The sequence below is a fragment of the Melopsittacus undulatus genome, chromosome 7 (assembly GCF_012275295.1).
Source record: "Melopsittacus undulatus isolate bMelUnd1 chromosome 7, bMelUnd1.mat.Z, whole genome shotgun sequence".
In the NCBI taxonomy this organism is placed as follows: Eukaryota; Metazoa; Chordata; class Aves; order Psittaciformes; family Psittaculidae; genus Melopsittacus; species Melopsittacus undulatus.
Window position 1 is genome coordinate 46,966,588 of NC_047533.1, and position 20,978 is coordinate 46,987,565.

A 20,978-nucleotide genomic window follows, 5' to 3' on the forward strand; every position below is an offset into this window, starting at 1 on the left:
AGAGACAGAAGCCTTTGCCTTTTGGGCTGACATATGGCAACACTGCCACTGAAAGTCCATGTATGGGAAAATGGTCTTGCTACATTCACACCAAACCAGAAGTTCACAGAAGCATGGGGGGCTGCCTGTAGGGTGCTAGGAGAGCAGACACACCTTCCACCTGACCTCCAGATTCCACCTGAGAAGCACAATGCCTCTTCCACTTAGTCCACCACCACCAGCCACTTCAGTTTAACTCACTCATTTTGCCAAGCCCACTAGAGTAAGGGCTGCAGAAAACTGACACCTTTGCCATGCTTTAACAACCCTTTTCTCCCCCTTCACATTATCTTCTGTATCATGTAGCCCAGATGTTGTTTCCCAGGACCCTCTGTGCCTGCACTCTTTGGTGATCAGAGACTGACTGCAATGAGACATACAGGGTGATGCTTGCATTATGCAGTCGGACACATTGTCAAATAAATTTCCTAAAGGCCTTAACACATACAGGAGGAACACAAAACTACATTTCAAGAAGTTCTTGATTATTCCACATCTTTTAAATGTTTGGCAACATGGACAGGTATCTTCCTAGAGGCTGCCTTTCAGTTTAATGACAACATGAAGTCACAGTGGGAGCAAGCGTGAGGAAGGTGACTGTGAGCAGATCCAGCTCAGTGCCTATCCCAGCCCATCTCCCCTCAGACTCCCCCCAGACAGGACAGAGATCCAGATGCCCAGTATCTTTCTCCAGCACTTGCTTTTGACCTTTATTCTGCAGCCAGCATCACCTACTGAAGGAGAGAGGTTACATGTCCTGCTTTCTACCACCCTCCTTTAGCCCCTTTCTTTTTCTTCTGCTGCTGTTTCTTCTTGGTGGCTGGAGCACCAGCAGGTTTTTGGTGCCTGGGAGGGATGACGTTACTTGTGGCCGACACAGCTGTACCGCTGCCGGGCCTAGGGGAGGTAGGTGGGCTGCTGGCAGTCCTGCTGGCATCCCTGCAGGGAAATGAGAGAAAGACACCACATGGGTTCACAGCCACCCACAAGATGTAGCACTACTGCAGGAAGCTGACAGCAAAAGCCAGCAGCTGCCCAGTAAGGTATGGGAGGGCACTCATGCAAGGAGATCTTAAATAAGCTTCAACATATATCAAAGGGCTGATGGATGATGGAAATATATCTCAAAGGGCAGGTAATCACCTTCTAACTGATGTTTACTTGTGTTAGTCCTCTACAATGAAAGCAAGGCTTACTTTTGAACAGATGTGTGACAGCTCACACATGAGAAGCCTTTCAGCCCTCCACGCTTAGGCAGAGCAAATCCAACACCCCTTCTCTCTCCTTAAGCACAAAGGCATCTTTGTGCCAGCCCTCCTCACAAACACTACTCAAGCCAACCCTGCCACAAAAGGCTTCTCATGCTTCTGTTCTGAGGCAGCTCTTTATAGAGAAACTATCAGACAGCACTGGACCCTGCATTGCTATTATTTTAGAAGTACTTCCTTCTCTCAGATGCTAGTAAGTCAACATCTTGCAGGCAACCCTGATTCCACTTCAAATAATCAGCATCAACTTAGAAGAGAGTGTAGTGTTTTCCCAGATCATGACTAATGGGTACTTACAGTTCAGAGGAGCCAGTTGTAGTTGAACCCTGAGTCCCCTTGCCAACCTGATCCTTCTTCTTGCCCTTCTTTCGGCCACGATAGTAGGAACGCTCTCTCATTGGAAGCCACCGCTCGGGGTCAGGAGTCACCTTGGGGTCATAGTTCTTAGGCAGCTTTCCTGCACAACACAGTGCCAGGAAATGAGACTGGGGTCAACACACTAGAGAGGCATCACCAAGGGGTACATATGGGAGTCAATAGCCAGGAAGCGCAAAGAGCCCAGCAACCCACATCATACTATCAGAGTGCTGCTCTCACTTCAGTGGAAAAATGCCTCATCCAAACAAGCTGTCACAAAGATTTGAGCTCACAGGAACCCAGTCCTAGCAAAGAGCTCCAGCTCCTGGGGAGCTCAAAGCTGGCTATTTGAAGAAACAATTTGGTGAGCTCCATGGAGCTGTGTTGTGTCAACAACTAGCAACTTACCCTTCTTTTTTTTCTTCTTCTTCTTCACATCCCCCTGTCTGAAAAGCAAGAAGAGAAACAGCTGCTGTGACACAGCACAGACACAGCAGACAAGCCAACTGGAAACTAGCCGTGGATAAAGCTGAACCATTCCCAGCTCTCTCAGAACCTGGTCTGCTGCTACCTCATACTCCTTGCAGCTAGACACTGGGCTCCCTTTCCACAGCAATGCCCCCACCACACTAGGCATGGTTCTTGTGCCACACCAAAGGATGGTTGCACCAGAGGTACAGCAGACCGCTTTACCCTTGCTCTTTCTGCTGGTTGTCTCCAGTGAGCTTCCCAGCTTTCTTCCGAATGTAGGTTGCTCCGTGGGAGTTCTCCAGCGCATCAACATCTACTTTCAGTGACAGGGTATCCGAGGAAGGCAAGTGTTTGCTAAGACTGCAAGGGAAGAGTTCAGGGATGCAAACTGGCAAGCAAGAAGATAAACACCCAGGTTTGGCCAGATAGCAACATCAGCTTAACAAATTCAGCCTGTTAGCAATGCAGACACCAGAGAGGCTCATGGGGCTAGTTCCAGCTCTCTCACCAGTTCCCTACACAAACTAGAATGAGCTGCTTAATCACCACCTGCCTCGCTTTTCTTTATTACAGGGAAAGAAGCAGCAACTTCCTTTGAAAGCTGCTCAGGATGGCAAGAGCAGTATGTGAACCTGATATTTTGGGTCACTGAGAGCTTAGCCACATTTTATAGCGCACAGTCCAGCTTTACAACCACAGGTTTCAGATTCCAACAGAAAATACAGAGGAGCTCCTATTTTGGTTCCATTATCAATTCTCAGAGAGACAAGGCCAAAGGTAAAAGGGTCCTGAAACCCACAGTAATCAAACTAAGGGAATAGAGCTCCAGACAGCTTGACCTGGGTACATAGCTCTTCTGGAGACATTGCCTGCCATCAGGTGAGAATGGGTCTGAATTCTCCACACAGCTGAAATAGAAGGGACCAATGCCCAAATGCCCCTTTTTCTTTGCTCCAATACCACCTCAAAAGGATACACTTTAGCTTTTTCAGGATCCACCAGGGAGTAGGCAGAGATTAGCTGTGCCAGAGTATGCACATCTTTTGGGTTTTGCCTTTGTAAGGGGAAAAAAAAGGACCAAGTTACCAAGGTACACATTCATCCCAAAGACCAGCATCATCATGCAGTGCTTCCTGCTGCAGCATAGTTGCTGTCTGTGCAGATAGGCATGTCAGTCTGTGGTCTCCTCCAGAGCACATCACCAAATATCACTCATGTGCAGGCAGGAGGTGCACACTTCTCCACAGTATCATGAAGCAGGCAAAGAAAGGCAAAAATCCCTCAGGTCCCAGCAGCAAAGACAAGTTACCAGTGTGCTGTCCCCCCAGTCCCATCAAGTGCATAATAAACACTAAAACTTAGACATCCATGGTTTATATAGCACTGGAAAAACTGATGCATCCCCATCCCCAAAGCAATCCTCGCTGCACACAAGAGGGTTCTGGGACAGGTCAACTAGGTTTTCAAGTGAGTATCAGCTTAGATTAAATGACCTATCCCTCCTCCTTCCAAAGCATGGCTTTGCATTGGAGCCCCTGTGTGACAGCAACTCTAAAGCATGGCTACCAGTCAACCAACGCTGTCAGGTACTGCCTGGCACAGGGCAGATTGCACATGTCTCTAGGTGGAGATCTCCTGTTCAGCAACCACCCAACTCACTTCCAGAGCTCCTCCAAGTCGCTGATTGCTTCCTTCTTCCTGCCATGCTTTAGTTTAAAGTTGGCAGCTTCCCTTATCAACGACAAATGGACAGGAGACTTTGGCTGAAAGACACAGCAGCCATAATTAGTTCCTCATTATCACAACACAGTGCCCACCTCTAGCTGGCTTTAATGATCCTGAGACCTGGCCCCAGAGAACTGAGCTAGCACCCTGTCACACAGAAAGCAGGCCACCTTTGCACATCAGGATGTGAGGCAGAACTGCATTGGACAAGGCAGCTTGGTGGTCCACAATGCATTCTAATCAGGGAGAAGAACTGATTGCTACATTTGGGCATCCACTGCCACCACTCTCATAATCTGAATGGAGCTCCCCGTTTGCAATACGTCTAAAATAATGAAACTGTGATAAAACAAATGCTCACAAAACAGCTCACGGGTCTCCAAAACCCTGACTGGATGAGTTGCTGGGGCTATGCATCAACAGGAAAAGCTAATCTGGACTATCCAGAAAAAACTAGAGAAGACTAGCTCCTCTGGCTCCGACTTACCTGGAATTGCTGATACCACTGGATAGCCTGTGTGAAAACTTCAATTGCACTGTCAATGTCCTCTTCATGACTGTACATTGTCACCAACGCAGACACCTGCAAACAAATATTTAAGAGCAGCTTATAGCACATCTTCAAGCAAGCTGTATAGCCAGAGTCAGGAGTTAAATGATGGCATTTCCTAAAACCAGCACCAATGTGAGCTTTCTGCTCCATCCCTAAAAGCCAGCTGTGGCAACAGACAGGATATCCAGGCAAGACCTTCCTACCTAGGTTCCTCCCACCAGTCTTTCTCTTACAGTACAAGCTCAAGACTGCATTCACAGAAAGAACTTCCCTGTCTGAGCATTTTGTTTGCTTGCACTGGACAAAGTTTCTTTAGAAATCCTTTTTCTTCCCCCATGCTCTATCCCAATAGCCATAAAAAAAGGTAAATCAGTACTGAAGAGATGATACAGACACCACCTGTGTGTCTGCACCCCAGCTGTAGCTAGAGATGAGGCAGGGCAAGGAGCTGGTAATGCTGAACTGCTCTTATAAATTATTTCGATCGTTAGCACTTGCAATTGGAACAGCCCCATAACTGTCAGCCTCTGCTCAAGATGCTTATGCTGTACACTTGAGCATTTTCAAGGTCAAAAAGGTTTTTGGAATGCCAGTTGGGGACATGCATGCAGACCAGGGTGATGCTGTGGGGCTGGAACATGTGGCACTTTCTTCCCTCACACCTGTTGTGCTAGAGCTGCTTCAGAAACTTCCCAACAATACATACCAGGGAAGCAGCTGCTTCAGTCATGTTACGCAAGTAAATCCAGGCAACACACAGGTCTGAGCGATTACAAGAGAGCAGGAATATAGGCAGAGAGCACCTCTGCTAACAGGCAGAGTACTTCTGTGGCTAAATTCATGCCACCTGATGCAAATTATAGTCCCACCTTTGTCCAAGACAAGGAAGATGGGCTCAAAGTTCCTGCAGACACTCAGGTCAAATGAAAACCACAGTGAAGAAGCAACAAGGAGCAGGCAGCACAAACCTGTGCTACCTGAGAAAAACCTCACACAGTTCAGGCTGAGTTTTGCTTACCATACCAGGCTTGTGCTGAAGCTCTTCTATGCTCCTCAGGATCATGCAGGCTTTGGTAACACTGCCTACAAGACACACAGGGAGGAACAAGTTCTGAGAGACACATTAACACTTCAACCAGCCAGTGAACTTCCAGCCAAAGATGGGCAATGGGAACATAGCAATTCTCCTCTTGGAACACCTCCCCCATTTCCAGGAATAAAGGACAAGCCTCCACATAAAAAAAAAAAATCTTTCTGCCCTTGCCACATCCTGCAAGGATTCAGGAGCAAGCTTTTCCAAGCAGGGTCTTCTCTTCCAGGAGGAACTCTGGACTGCCTGACTATATACAGGAATGGTACCAGCAGGGAGCCACATACTATTTCCAAGACCCTCCTGCCCAGAACAGATACAGCCCTATTACAAAGGCTGTGGGCATCTCTGCCAGGAGCCTCTGAAGCCTGAACATCCAGACATTAAACTATAAGCATTATCCTGCCATAGCCATACCAAACTGAAAGTTCTCTGTTCTCGACCCATTACAACAGTGACTGCAGCAAAGACTACCCTAAAATCTGTTTTTATCACCCCTCATACCATTATCATGTGCAGACACTTCCCAACAAAGTAGGACACTGGATACCTTGTGCAATTTTTAGCTGGGCCATCGTCAGCTTGATCTCAGCTGCATTGGCAGGGTGCTGGTCTGCAAAGTCCTGAGAATCAGAAGAAAGAACAATTTAACACGTGTGGGCACCAGGCTGCTGCTGTGCTTAGTCACAGCAAGCTGGCAAGAGCCAAAGTAAGCCTTCCAGCACATGCAGCCTTCAGCACAAAGCTGAGGAGGGTCCCAAAATGTGCCAGAGGCCCATCACCCTCTCAGATTTCTGTCCCAGGCCACTCACGCTCCCCAAAAAGGAGGCTGTTGCAAACTGCCTGCAAGTAGAGCAGGACAGCAGCAGAGCTCACTGCTTACCCTACGTGTCTACTACAGCTTCCCAAGCATAAAAATCAGAGGTGCAAGAGAATGATTCTCATTTAAAAGCAGCATCATTCAGCTGGGTGTAAATGCTTTCCAGCAGTATTAAACCAAACCAAAATAAGTATAGTCAGACACCCCGAGGAATTTAAAGCAGACAAAACGAGCTAAGTGGAACAGCACAAGAGAATACAAAGCACAAGTTTAAATGGAGCTTGTCCAACTTTTTCTTAACCTACCTGCAGAAGCCCTACAGCCTTTGCATGCTGCTTCTCACGACACAGTTGGGCAGCCTGGATCAGCACAGGGAGAAGATGCTCAGGGCTCTGCGACTGCAGGCTTGCTGACAGCTTGCGGCACTGATCTGCCTGAGGAGTGGGAAGAGAGAATATGCTTTTCTCAACCTCTGTAAGCACCTAATACAACTGGTATGTTAGCCCTGTATCTGAGAAGTGATGGTTTTCCTGAAGTGGGACACAGAACCAAGAAGGCGTCTTAGCAGCACTTCAGATGGAGCTAAGAACCCCCCACACCGCTTCTGTCTTCTTATAATTTCCAACCATCCTTCCTATAGCCACATTCAAGTCACTACATAACTAGCTGTTCTTTTAGAGACCTAAACAAAGTGGTCTTATCTTATGCCACAGAACAGCTACATATCCATTTTTGCCTAGTCAAACTCATGTGGAGTAAATCTGCAGCTACTTACTGCAGATAAGTCTCCTACCTGGTTAGTGTACATTGCCAGCAAAGCTTTGTTGAATTCAATCGCCTGGAGCTGTTTCTTGGAGAGTTTGTGTTCAACACCTTCTGCATTGGTCAACTTCACCTTTTTCTTTGAGTCAAAGACATTTTGGTCCTGGAGAAATCACACATCATGAGAAGATATCACTACATTCCTTGAAGATGGAAAAGTCTCTGGGCCTGTGATTTAACTACTGTTTAGAAAGAAGTCTTTCCTGGTTATTGCCCTTCTCTCCACAGAAGTAGAGATGCAGGCTCAGTAACTACATTGAAAGCAAGTTAATTCTATACCTTGTTAATTGTGATGATGTTATTTGCAATGACAGCAAGGAGTCCTACATCCGTTGGTCTGCAGACACGAAAGTAGAAAGCACGTTATTAAACAGTGGTCTCTCTACAGATGGAAGACTGAGCATTTGTTCTAGAAAAACCCTTACTTCAACTTGATTATTTGATTGTAGAGCTGTAGAGCATCCTCTGTACGACCTTGTAGTTGCATGATATAAGCCATCTGACCATGAATAATGGCTAGTTCAGCTTCAATGTCTTCCTCTGTCACATCCTGAAGGAAAATCAAGGCAAAAAGAATAAAAGCTGCCATCTTACGTCTCTTTCCCTGGCTTCAGCACTTAGCTAGCAAATGTCTATAAGCTCTTTTGGGCAGCAAAGTACCCCAGCTATTACAGACGAAGGTTGTAGCCACAGCACAAATACAAGCACATCTGAGTTAAACCATGGGAAAGCACCACCTTCTTCTGTGAGAATCTGAAGATACCCTTAACTTGTGCCCTGAATCTGCCCCTCAGCTCGAAGTGACAGCGATTACAAATCTCCTGTTTCCCACAACCCACACTGCATGTCCATCCATAGTAGGGAGGATCCCAGAGTGGCTTCAGACAACCTTTACCCATTTTGCCTGCACCAGCACAGGCAACTGCGCAGAGTACAGCAACAAACAGCTGACAGTATTAGCTACCCTTCCGCAAGAACTATGATTGCTGCCCAACCTTACAGCAAGTACCAGCAACAGCAGCAAGCTCTGCTGGGTAATACTGCACATCAGCTTTGGCCACTCTCTGCTACCTGCAGTACACTTTATGACTGCACCCCTGTTCACACTGGTGCAAAGCAAACACTTTCCAGAACAACATTAAGAACTTACAGAGTCTTCCGACAGCGACTGGCGGCACAGCTCTAGAAGGAAAAGCAAAATGAAGAACAGAATTTAGAAGGCTTTAGGGACAAAAAATCACCTAGAAATATGGGGGAACATATAATTTTTTCATGTATCCCTGAAACTTCTGCAGTATTACAAGAGCACATCAGACAGGTCTGATGATGGATGGGAATAAGCATGAGGGAGAAGACTACATGATATGGAAGAAATATCAAATGCACAGAAGATACTGTCCCTCCCAGAGCTGCCTTCTAAGAGCAGAGTCACACACTCATTTTCTCTCCCGAGCGTATTTTCTTAAGCATAGCTCCTGATCTTTTACATAGGGATAACTCAGCTGCAACTGCTCATCATCTTGGGAGTTATTTTAGAGTGCTGCAAGCTTGCAATATGCAGATTACATCTCCCTTTATGGGGAACAATTCCATCAGTTTTCAATACACATACCAGTTACTTAATGTTCTCATACACTTCACCAGAACATCACTTGCTTTGCTCTCCAAAGGACTATGATCACACCACATAGGCCTAAATTACACATACTTAATAAATCAGTTGTAAGAGAGAGCTGCTATTCTATCATCAAAATTGGGACAGAACTGACCTATTTATCTGCAAAAGCAATCAGAACAGACAGAAGCTAAGTCTTCCTAAGGCTTCCCCACTCCAGCCTGCTTTTTCTATTTTCAAACACACACAAACCCCCTTCTACTCCATAAAAAAAATCCTCTTTGCAAAAAAGCTAATTTATTAGATTATACTAATTTGATACCTAATTCGGACTATTAAGTATTTTAAAGTGTATGTTTATATGTATACATATACTAACAAAACCAGCAGCTAGAGTATATTAAATATCATGCTTATGAGATTACACTCCTGACTACTTCCTACTTCAGAAAAGGCACTGCACACCAATCAGGGGCTGTAAGAGATCCAGGAGATGGTACATGCCACATAGCTCTGGAAAAGAGCTGCAGAGGAATGTGTCTACAGAAACACCAGTTCTGTAAGGAACTGTACAAAAACTTACAGTTTCTGCTGCCGGTCAGTTTGTAAGTTTTGCAAACCTCTTTCTGATTGTGTCTATAGAGAGCAAGTAAATACTTCTATCACACAAAGCTTCCCTCTCACCTCACCATGTTTTTACCTTCCGCTCTCTGTAGTTTTTTCATTGCTTCATTCAGCTTTCCTTGCCCAATCAATGCACATGCACTGTTATAACACAGCTCATAGGTAGCTTCTCGAAGGCCCAAATCCTCCTAGCATGAAAAGCAAAATGTAACTGCATTAACACCAACCGAGCTATACAGTTTTGACAGATAATGGACACAAACTGTAGTTTTCATGCACATTCAAACTATTCCTCTTAAAGTAAATTCAGAGGCAGTTTTAAAAGCGTAAATAGGTCAGTGCAAAGGATCTTCCCTCACACTGCACAACCAAGTCAGAGGCAATTGACAGGGCAGCCGTGAAACTCTAGCCTGAGTTTAGGACTACTACTCTAGAGAACTAGAAAGCATATCCACAGCGCTGACACAATGCTGAGCACGCTGTGCACACCTCCAAGGACATAGATCTCTGAAGAAATGAGATCTGAAATGAAGAAATGAAGAAATCTGCACTTGGTCATGAACCAAAATATTCCCAACCATGGCTAGGTGATCCAGGCAGTTAGCTTTAACCTGGGCAAGAGGGTAAAGAGAAACAAGGTTATTTTGCTAGTCACAAGTGTTCTGCCTAACGCAAGCTCAGAGAAATGTACTTCCTGCTCAGCTGTGACATCTACCAACATGAGTTTCCTAGAGATCAAAGGTGAAGTATAACTCGTGAACAATAAAAGTGTTATTCCCTCCATACAGGGGAAACTGCTAGGTGATCTTTAATGCAATCAGAAGTCGTTAAGAGTCAGGAATACATTTCTACCCTATTAAATATCTACAATTCCATAATCTATACTCCTTGGCACTCACTCTTACACATATACATGCACACACTTACTTACTGGCATCACCTTCTCCCATGTGCTTTGCGCTGCCACAACAGCAGAGAGGTTGGTTTTTCTCTCTTCCTCATACTCATCCTGGGAGTTGCGGATGAGATCCCTGTATGCAGCCAGACAATCATCGTAACGCTCCAGCCTGTACAGCTGAGAAGCAGAAGGGATTAGCCTTCAGGACAGTATTTCCCTGTGTATGCCAGTAACTACAGTCTCCTTCCCTCCTCCCCATGGGCCGTGGGCTGCAGAACATCATACATTTTAAAATTACTAATATTTGCATCTAACTTTAAGGGCAAACTCTATAGATTAGACTTGCAAGGACTCAAGCAATGACACCAGATACTTGTGCACAAACAGCACAGTTCTTACTCCTAAAACAACTTCTTTAAAAGCAGCAGTTTACAGTTTTGTCATCAAACAGCCCTTTTCCAGCTTAGATAACCTCTATTATTTTTTTTCTCAGGGAAAGGTTAAGGGGTGTTTCATGCAGCTAAGAGAAGACAGCCAATTCTTCACACAACTGTTCTGATCTACCAGGGAGAAACCAGAGAAGACACATAACTTCTTCTTCACTTCTAATGCCTGAGATGGCAGCCCCTGCAAACCATTCCTGGACAGGTATCTAATGCAAGCAGGGGGTTCAGCCTCAAATAAACCTCACAAACTCTCTTCCATTCTCAGCCAGATGGCTACTACCAGGGCAGACACAAAGACAGCAAGTTACAAATGTATTGCCTTGGTTCAGTGGCAATAAGGTAACAATTCTGCCTTCAGCAACAAGAGTCTGAAACTCCACAGAAGCTGGAGCAGTTGGGAACTGTACCTCACTTTCCAGGCAGAGAAGGGAACTCTGTCCTCATACTTGGCCCATGTTAGAGGGACAAGGTATCCAGCATATGAAAATCCTACCAGGAAGAAAAGCTCGTAATTACCACTTGTCCATAAAGCTCCTTCAGTTTGTCTGTCTGCTGACCGGCACTCTGAATGGTCTTGAGAGCATTCTCAATACGATTGAGCCTGTATTCACAGTAGGCCTTCTCAAAGGCAATAACGTCACTGCAAGAACAAGACAAAGGCTGACAGAACGCACTGTAGTCTTCATTCAACAGTGTTCACCCACCTGAACACACTTGTTTAAGCAGCCCTAATTAGTCACAGACTGCTACATAACCAAAAAGCCAGACACCAGAGGTGAGCACATGATCCCAGATAACTGAATTATATATCTGTTGAGCACTGAAAATATCTTAAACCTACTTTGTGTTCAAAAGAGAAGGAATATCAAAGCTCCACCTGAACAGGAGGTTCTTTTTTTTTTTCTGGTATTTCCAGACACACAGCATTTCAAAACCCTGTTCCATACTGATTATGAGAATCAAATGCTGAAAGGTAAAATTATACTAAACTTCATTATGTGACTCCTTCTTAAGGAGAAAGCATATCATTACAGCAAAAGAGTGCTTCTGTAAAGTTTCAAAGACAGTCGACTCAAAGAAGTAAAATGGTATGAAATACAGTCCCTCTTACAGCCTGATACTAAGCCAACGATAACATTAACCTGCTTTGAAATATCAGCCCAGCAGAACCGCAGCAAAAGGGTTTGCTGATGCTAAGACAAAATTGGCTTCAAAGGAAGCTCACACAAGCAGGGAAACATTATCAAACAAGCAGAGCCTTGAATGCTCTGTGCCACTTATCCCCGAGTTACCACTTAAGCCAAAGGAAAATTAATCAGTTTTAAATAGGCAAAGGAATAGTTGGTAACTACTATGAACTAAGGGAACCACTATCTGTCTAGCTGAGTATTCACAGAGTCTGAAAATGAACAATTAAGAGTTAAAGCAAAGCAGTAGGCCACTCTCACTGCAGGACAGGACAACTTTCAGACAGAGCAAGAACCACCACTTCCCCTGCTCTGCAGGTTGCAAAGACAGACAGACAGTGGAGCCAAGCTAAAGAAATTAGAAGGAAAACTCTGAAGCCAGTTGAATTTAGAGAAATTGCTCCTCATTCTCCTCACCATATCCTAAAAAGACAAGTTAAAAAAAAATATGTATCTATATATACAAATAATCCCCTTCCATCCCAGGAAAAAAGGAATTAATGAATAAGGTAATTAAGTTTTATCCAGATGTGAACACAAACAAGGGTATATTTTATTGGACTAATATTACAACGCACTTTTCTGGAAGAATCTGAAATACAGATGTTGTTTTTCAGGAATAAACTATCTGTATTACAGAGCATTATTTGAAATACAAAAAGTGTGCTTCCAGGCAGTTCTGGGGTAGCAATTTTCACCCTAGCTATTGCACAAACTGCCTCTTTATCAGGAAAGATAAATATATGTCTGCTTAATGACACAAATTGAAAGCTTGGCTTATTCTCAAACAGAAGCTGCCCTCAAGATCCTGATTTGAGAACATGTACAAAGGGCTTGAACCACCACAAAAGCTGAAGCATCACCTTCTGGCTGACAAAGAAAAGGACCCCAGGGAGCAGTATGAAGAGACAGCCAAGCAAAGCCAACAGCTAGCTGCCACTGTCAAGGGTTTTTCCTTTCTCTCTTCACTACCCATGAGATCTGTCCTCTCCCCTTGTACCACCTAGGGTGCACAACATCAACAAGCACAATTAGCTCATGAAGATGACTGAAAACTAGATTAGGGACAATCCCTTCAACAGCAAGAAGTTAGACTCTCTTAAGCTTAATCAGACCACCTCTGACACCCAGAACAAATCGGTGCTTCACTGAGAAGCCCAATCCCAGTGGCTCTAAGCACCTCCCACCCTTTATTTTGTTGCCCCCCCCAAGAAGGCTGCAGTAGGTTCTTGAGGACATGTGGTTTCATATTTGTAGAGTACACAACTCACTTGGTTAACACTTTCGTATGGGTGTTGATTACACTGAGGGCTTCCTTGAAGTTCCCATTCTGGATAAGACACACTACTTTACACTGAAGTGCAGTCACATCATCTTTGCTGATCTGCAGTACTGGAGAGGAAAACAGTTTCAACACAGCTCATTATCACATTATCATTAACTCATTATCACACAAACTAAGGCTTTCCAAAAACCAAATACTGTTACAGTTGCAAACCCCCATCATAGAAGGCAGTTATGCCAATTTAAAAGGGTCCTGGCGTCGCTTGCCTTGGCTCAGATCATGAAACAAATCCTGTCAGGATAAAGGATCCAGTATAAACACTGAACTTACCAAAGTGACTGCTGTGCTTTGGAACACAGCTGCACCAAAAGAGCTGTACACACCTGGACAAACCTTCCATTAGCATTTCACTACCAGGCAGAGAACACAGTGCCAACACCTGAGTGCCACGTAAAGCGTACACAGGAAGAAAGAGGCCTGACATACAAGAACGACACGGCCCGACACAGGCAGTCATTTTATATGCTAACACTTTCTGCCAAAGGAGGCAGTGAGAGAGAACTAGGAGAGAGAAACTTGGCCACAGCATGCTTTATACGGCAATCCCACTCCGGATATCGAACTATCACAACGAGAGCGGACTTACTCGGGGGCAAGTTACCACTCCGAGTGAGCCAGTTCTTGCTCACACCACCGGCCCTCCTGCTCCCGGGAGAGATCCCTCCTTCCTCCCGCCAGCGACACACACGGGAGCCGCGCCGGTAACCCCGAGGGCTCGGCACACCGCAGGGGCCGCTCCCGAGGCCCGAGCGGCTGCCCCGCTCACCTGCCCCGGCACGGTAAGAGCTACAAGGAGCGGAGCGCGCCGGTTGCCCGCAGCCCGGCAGGCGGAAGCCGCCCGTTCCGCACCGCGGCCGCTCTCCCACCACACCGACCCTTGCAAAAGGCCAAGCGCAGCGCAGGGAGCGACACCGGCCTGGAGAGACGTGAGGCGGGGGGCGGGAACGGCTCCGTGCCCGGCCCGCTCCCGGCGACAGGCAGCCCCCGCGCACACACTGCCTCACTCACTCACTCTTGTTAACGGACTTGAGCGCGCGGGCGAAGTCTCCGTTCTGCCCGCAGCGGTTCACCTCGCTCCACAGCGTCGCCGCGGCCCCCGAGCCGCCCGCCGCTGCCGCCATCTTGGAACCGGGAGAAGAAACACGTCGGGAGGGGGCGGCACCGGCGGCTGCCCCGGAAGTAGAAGGAGCCCCTGGCTCCTCCCACAGCCCGGTCCCTCACACCGCCGGCGGCCGCGCTCCCTTAGCTGCAGTGCGGCGGGCCCGGCCCCTCGCAGCGCCGTCAGCCGCCTTTCTCCGCACAAGCAGCCGACAGCAGGTGCGAACGTGTGTATGCGACGTTGTGAGGCAGTTGTGTGCAGCTGTGGCGCCTTGGGTATTGCCACATTACCCAGCTCAGCTCCTTCCTGTGCGATAACTCAGGAGCTTTTCCTTTTTTAATGCTTTAATCAACTTTTTCCCCCCTCTAAGAATAAACTGAAGAAAAAAAAGTCGACCGACGTGACCAGAGAGAGCAGGGGGGGAGGGTGAAGGAGATGATTGCCCTCCTCAAGGGATTTTCCACCATTTCCCATCACTTTCTTCTGCTGAGACTCCCACCAGTCTTCAAATTTCAGAAATTATTACAAATATTAAAGGCTTGTTTTTTTCCTAATAAAAAATTACGATGTTCTCAATACATCAGAAGGTGAAGGTGCCTACCTACCAGTTTGTGTAACAATGCCAACAAAACAGAGTAATTCAAACAAACACAAGGTAAAGTGCACATGTGGAAGACAACCAGCAAAGCCAGCTCAGTGCAACTAGTGCAGTACGGGGCAATCAAGCTTCTTTATACATTTTACAGGGTAGTCCAAGTTAAATGACATGAATACTCACCTGGAAGAACTACAAAGTTATCTGACAACTACATTAAAGAAAGAAAAAAGCAATTGGTACTTTAAACAAAATACTCATTTATTAGAGTATTTTTGGTGAAATATACAGAACTTAAGATTGCTATTTAAAATTTTGACCGAAGTTTTTCCCTACAGAGGATGGTAATGCCATCTCAGTGCATTTTATATGGAAGCATCGTACCTCTCAAGTGTCTAGCTCTTAAACCAAAGCAACACTGCACATACACAGTGTGCAAGCAGAAGAAGGTAACGCTGTAATGCGGATAACATACAAAAAATGCATGGCCAGTACATACAGTGTCAGCTCTATGGCCAATGATCTCAAGAGTAGCATTATGTGGAGAAGTCCACTTAGCAGTACAAGAATGAGAAAGAAAACAGTTCCTGACCACAGAAAAGGTAACAGATTCAATTTATATAAATCCTGTGCATTCCTTCTTCACAAGGACTGCAAATGTAGCCACTGGTTTGGAAGATTTTCTGAGGCGCCCATTCTGCTTGGGGGCAGAGATGCAAAAGTCTCACTGGAAAAGGTGACAGAACAAGTGATTCTACAGCCCTCCAACCATCACCATCACAGGCAGCCTGGTGAAGCACTTGTATGTGGCAGAGACCATCTGGCTCCTACACTAGTTTCTTGGCACCTATTTGTTCCTCTGCCGGCATAAACTGAGCTCTTATGCACAGGACAACATTAACAAAGCAGAACATGTAGGTAGCTACAACCCTGCTGCCCTACCTGCTGGTTTCAGTTCCTTAAGTGTATCGTCTAAGTGACTATCTTACTATCAGACTTCAAATAGCCAAGCTTTGTATTTTGTTTACATCCACATACAAATACTACACCTAAAACCTGTGCCTTTTCATACTGCTCAGTTGTTAAACTAAACCGTAGCAATTGTCAGCTTTTAATTATGCAAAGTAAGTTTTGTAGATGTTTTAAGAACTGAACAAATATATACTTTAGAAGTAGGTTTGGTCAAGTGTATCCCTGCATGTGGTACAATCAAACCTGATTACCTGGCACTCATCAACTGTCTTGTCATGGAATGTCTAATGGAAGATTTTTTCAAATGAAAAATTCAGACAATTTGAGAGGTATGCAGAAAATTTGTCTTAAATACTTGAAGCTACATGTGCAATCTTACAGAACACAAGCTACAGTTACAGACATAACATTAAATCTTACTAACCAATAGTGCAGAAGAACTTAAAAACAGTCAGTGAACTCACAGTTCAGACAGTGACTTCCAAAAAAGCCATGTCTCAGACATACTGTGTGGAAGGAAATAAAATTTAAAGGGAAAATATTCTTAGGCAAGTTAACACAAAGTTTTAATCTACATTTGAAAAGCTGTTTTATTATATATATATACTATGTATAAAATAAATTAAAAAGGGCAAGGAGGAAATAGCCTTGTATATGCTTCAAATTGACACAGACCAGTAGTTCCATAAATGAGCACTTTACCATCTTTGTGGTAAAAAGTTGACATAAAAGTTCAAAACCATACAATACTTATAAATAGAAAGAGTTCAAAAGATATTTTTTTAAAAAATGGAATTTAAACATCATTTTCCCTTCCCCTACAATACACTTTAGTTTTGTATGTCATAGCATCAATACATTTAGAGAGTATGTGAGTATCACATCCCCTCAAGAACTGATAACGAAGCAGGTAAAAGTGCTAGCGGTGTTAAAACTGAGGACTTCTCCCAAAGAACAATACCTGCTCCTCAGCCTTCTCCTGAAATGAAGGCTATCAACATTCATCACCCAGTCTGAGGTATGGGCTGAAGAAAAACCTGGTACTGGCACTCCTCACCCCGCCTTGTCTCTGCTAAAACATAGCAAAGATCTGTTGATCTGGTAATTGACAATGGTGGTGCACAATCTCTTACCTCCATTCAACTTGGATATCATTTAATCACAATATAAAAAAGTTATTTTGAAACACAGTATTAATGCTTAATTTCTTACAGAAAAAAAAAAACAAGCCACCAAAACCAAAACCAACAAAACAACTTTAAATCCTCTTTGAAACCATGTTTAAATGTTCTTGTTCCAGATTTAAAGCTTCACATAAACACTGGACAGAAGGATGACAATTTTAAACCAAGAGAGCACCTAAAAACATACCATAGGTAAAAATGAAATCAATCATCTCTCCACTTCATGAAAAATGTAGGAACTCTGTCAGCAACAGCAGTACACTCAGAACAAACAAGGTGAAAAGGAGCATCTAGAATACTCAAGAGGCTTGCTATGCTACTTGTCTTTATTGCCCATTCTCTCACTTGTATGGACGGCCACTGCATGACAAGATGTCTGTGATAGTTCTTCCTTTCACCACTGCTGCCAGCTGAAGTCGTCATTGCTGCCAAAGACCAAGAAAAATCCTAGGATGGTGGCAAAGATGACTGTATTCCCCGTAAGAACAAGTGCACACGCACCCCAGTAGATCTGTGAACAAGGGGAATTTTGTTAGACATGTTTTGAACTGAACACTGACAAGAAAAAAGTAATGTTTTAATGTCATGTTCTAGACAAAGTTCAGCAACAGGTCCATGATGCAAGAAGGTGGCATCTCATTGTCTGGGGTTACACCAAGAAGGCTGGGTTCCTCCAGAATGACTCAACCAATTCACAGCTAGCCAAGCAGCACCGCATGGTTCTTTTAGCCATGCTCAAAGTGCTGGCTAGCAGGCACAGCTGTTTCACTGCAACATCCAAAAATAGTGAAGTAAGGCTATGTAGCAGCATCAAACACATCTGCAGCCCAGCTAGAGTTGCTGACCATGCTGTAAGACTTTTTTTAAACCTGCAAATATCATAGAATCACAGAATCTGAGAAATGTTTGGGTTGAAAGGGACCTTCAAAAGCTCATCCAGTTCCAACCCCCTGCCACAGGCAGGGACACCTTCCACTAGACCAGGTCTCTCACAGCCCCATCCAGCCTGGCCTTAACACTTATATAATATTCCAGCAACAAAACAGGAGGTGACTGTTTTCCAAAGAGAGTGATTACTCAAAGGCATTCAAACTGACCCTCTGAGCTGTTCTTTCCTGAACAGATTTTGTGAGAGAGCACTCCATGATTTTTAGACTTGGTAGTACTCTCTGAAATTCACACAAACAAGGTCATCTTTTAAAGCATTTCAGTGAAAAGCCATATACTTGGAAAAATACAATGACAACTCATAAGTTTTTTTTTAAAAAAGCAACATAATGTACAGTGAGTGCAAAAAGGCATCATTTATTCATGCTTCTTTAGCCCAGCTGTTCCACAAACTGCCTTCAAAGTATTCTATACACTTTTATGTTTCTTTACTTGCCTGCTAAGTTTCCACTCTATTACCTAGCCCCTTTTCTCTCATTGTATATAGGCTGTTAGGGTTTATTCAATGGCCACATGAAGCTACTGGTAATCACGACATTCTGCTGTGCTTCCAAGTATTAGTTTTTCTTGCAGGCAAGAAATCCTGTTGTGTTTCCACAGCAAGCATCTTAAGTATGTATTTATAAGAATTGCTTAGTGCATGAGAGCTTTACATTCAGTAATAAACAAACAGAACAAAGTTTTCTAGTAAAAACAAAAAAAAAGAATAGATTGAAATATTACTAACCAGTTCTGCTCTGGCAAACACTATTGGTAGCCCAAATGCTGAGACAACAATGCCTGTTGTAAGAAATATTGCTAGCTCCTTGCAGGCATTACTTGTAGCATCTGTGTCATCTACTAATCTTCTTGCTATGCAGTATGGGATAGGAGACAGGATGTAAAAAAACAGAACAAACAGTGGCCAGTACTGACTGAAAAAGAAAGGAGAAGAAAAGTTAATCTTAACTTTACTTACTTCACATTCTTCCTAAAAATCAGTGCAAGACATTTTCTCTATCCAGCACCCACATTCAGGACAGGCAGGCACATGCCCAGATAAAGCAAATCCTCTTTGAAACCAGCTGACATTAACCAGTTTGTGAGCAGCTTCAGCTGACCTCAGCAGCAGCAGAGAGCTCACTAACAGGATATTCACGAAGCATAACTTCACTAAGCAAGCCTACATCTAACACCACATCACAACAAGCTGAGCTCCGAAGTTTAACCTCTCAGCTTTCAGTGCACATCCATGGAACAGAGCACTTGTTCTCAGCCCCAACACTCAGCTGCCATGGGGCACCAAGGCTTTTCTTTAATCTGAACATAACCAACAGGAACCTACAAAAATTGCACCACCAGATTTGGCAACATTTTCTTTCATTGCTTGCAGCTCACCATACTAGATTTCTCAGACACAGTAATACAGCTGCTCATTGTTTCAATAAAACCTTATGGCACTGTTTGGAGCGTGGCTGCATAGCTGCATAATGATCTCCTTACTAGGGGGCTGTGTCACTAGCTCTGGTTTTACAGCATAAGCAAGCTGGTGTAAGAAAGTGAGTCATGTGTAAAGAACTGCGATGCACAGCCACTAACAGGGCCAGGAACAGAATATTTAACATTAAATAAATCAATTTAAAAGATTTTCTGTTAAAGGAAGCATTCATTTGCAAAGGGTCAAAGCCCTATAGGCCTAACTTTCTCACCTTCTGGTCTATTACTTTGTATGTCCTGGCAAGAGGGAGATAAGAATGAGCAGACCACAAGCACACACAGTTACTGCAGACACTGCAATACAAAGCGTGGTGCAATGCCCACTTGATAGTCACTGACAGTCCAGTCACCACCAAGTAGGCAGAGAAAAGGCAAACACTTCCCCAGTAATACACACTATCTACGCTGAGAAAAGCCACCTGCCTGTCAATACCAGACGGTCAACACAGGGTATGTGTTAGGGCAGTGCATTCTTCAGCAGTCTGCAACCAGGCCTGGTAAAACTTAACTTCTGTTGCCTTCATTTTTACAATTAATTAATTAATCTTGGTTGGCCTGAGGGTTTTTTTTTAAGCCAAAAACACCCTAAATCTCTCCCATCCACAAATAACTTATCAGTCCATCCTTACAACAGCAAGACAACTCCACAGTTACAGCCATGCAAAAAAAAAACCCAACGAGGAACAGGAAGACAGTGTGCATTACTTGTACTGAGGAAGGGCACATCCGAGCATCAGGAACATCAGTCCGACCGCTCCCCCGAAGGACAGGCTAATCAAGGCTACAGCGGAAACACAAACCGACACAGGTGAGGGGTCCCACAAACCACCGACCACTACCGCCAGGTAAACGCGACCGCGGCCCTGCCGCAGACCGAGCCCCGCTGTAGCCCGGGCAGCCCTGGGAGAAGCCCGTTACCCTCCCAGGGCAGAGGACCCGTACGGACACCGGGCCTCCGCGGGGGTGCGGCCCCAGCGGCGGTGGCTCCAGGCCCGCCTCCCCCTCCCCACCTCGCACGTGACACCGTGAGGAATGCGGAAGGGGGGGAGGGGTGGAGAGCGCCCGTCCCGCCGAGCCGCGCGCACCTTTGATGCCGGCCATGGCGCCTCCCGTCCCGCGCGCTGCACCGGCGGAGGGCCCCGCGCCGGGAATCGGAACTGGCGCGGCAGGGAGAGGAGCGCGCATGCGCAGAGGCGAGCCCCGCCCCGTCCCCTCGCGCGTTCCGGCCACGTGACGCGCGCTACGTGAGGCGCGCGTGAAGGGTCGCGGTGTCAGCTCCGCCCCGTCTGCGAAGCGCGGGAAGCCGGTGCCGCCCCGTCACGCGAAGTCCTCCCGCGGCGCTCCGCCCCCTCGCCTCCCATTGGCCCGGATGGCTGCCAGGACGAGGCTCCGGGGCAGTGCTCCATGCGCATGCTCCAGTTCTTGTCTTGCCCCTTCCGGTAAC

The 20,978-nt window shown here is 45.4% G+C and overlaps 2 protein-coding genes across 2 annotated transcripts; both read right to left on the reverse strand.

The window, feature by feature from the left end:
- Positions 1–724: 724 nt before the first annotated feature.
- Positions 725–14,414, reverse strand: SRP72 (signal recognition particle 72). Its single transcript, XM_005148962.3, has 19 exons — positions 14,273–14,414; positions 13,187–13,307; positions 11,245–11,368; positions 10,316–10,459; positions 9,461–9,572; positions 8,296–8,327; positions 7,571–7,695; positions 7,425–7,482; positions 7,117–7,248; positions 6,629–6,757; positions 6,054–6,126; positions 5,432–5,496; positions 4,348–4,443; positions 3,795–3,898; positions 3,112–3,189; positions 2,358–2,495; positions 2,073–2,110; positions 1,605–1,764; positions 725–978 (listed from the first exon to the last, which is right to left on the reverse strand). Exons 1-19 carry the CDS (start codon positions 14,379–14,381, stop codon positions 804–806), a joined length of 2,013 nt encoding a protein of 670 aa, XP_005149019.2. The 5' UTR covers positions 14,382–14,414; the 3' UTR covers positions 725–803.
- Positions 14,415–15,305: 891 nt separating this feature from the next.
- On the reverse strand, positions 15,306–20,733 carry LEPROTL1 (leptin receptor overlapping transcript like 1). Its single transcript, XM_034064942.1, has 4 exons — positions 20,620–20,733; positions 20,240–20,315; positions 18,786–18,972; positions 15,306–17,621 (listed from the first exon to the last, which is right to left on the reverse strand). The coding sequence occupies exons 1-4, from the start codon at positions 20,717–20,719 to the stop codon at positions 17,505–17,507; spliced, it is 480 nt and encodes a 159-aa protein (XP_033920833.1). The 5' UTR covers positions 20,720–20,733; the 3' UTR covers positions 15,306–17,504.
- Between the last annotated feature and the right edge of the window lie 245 nt (positions 20,734–20,978).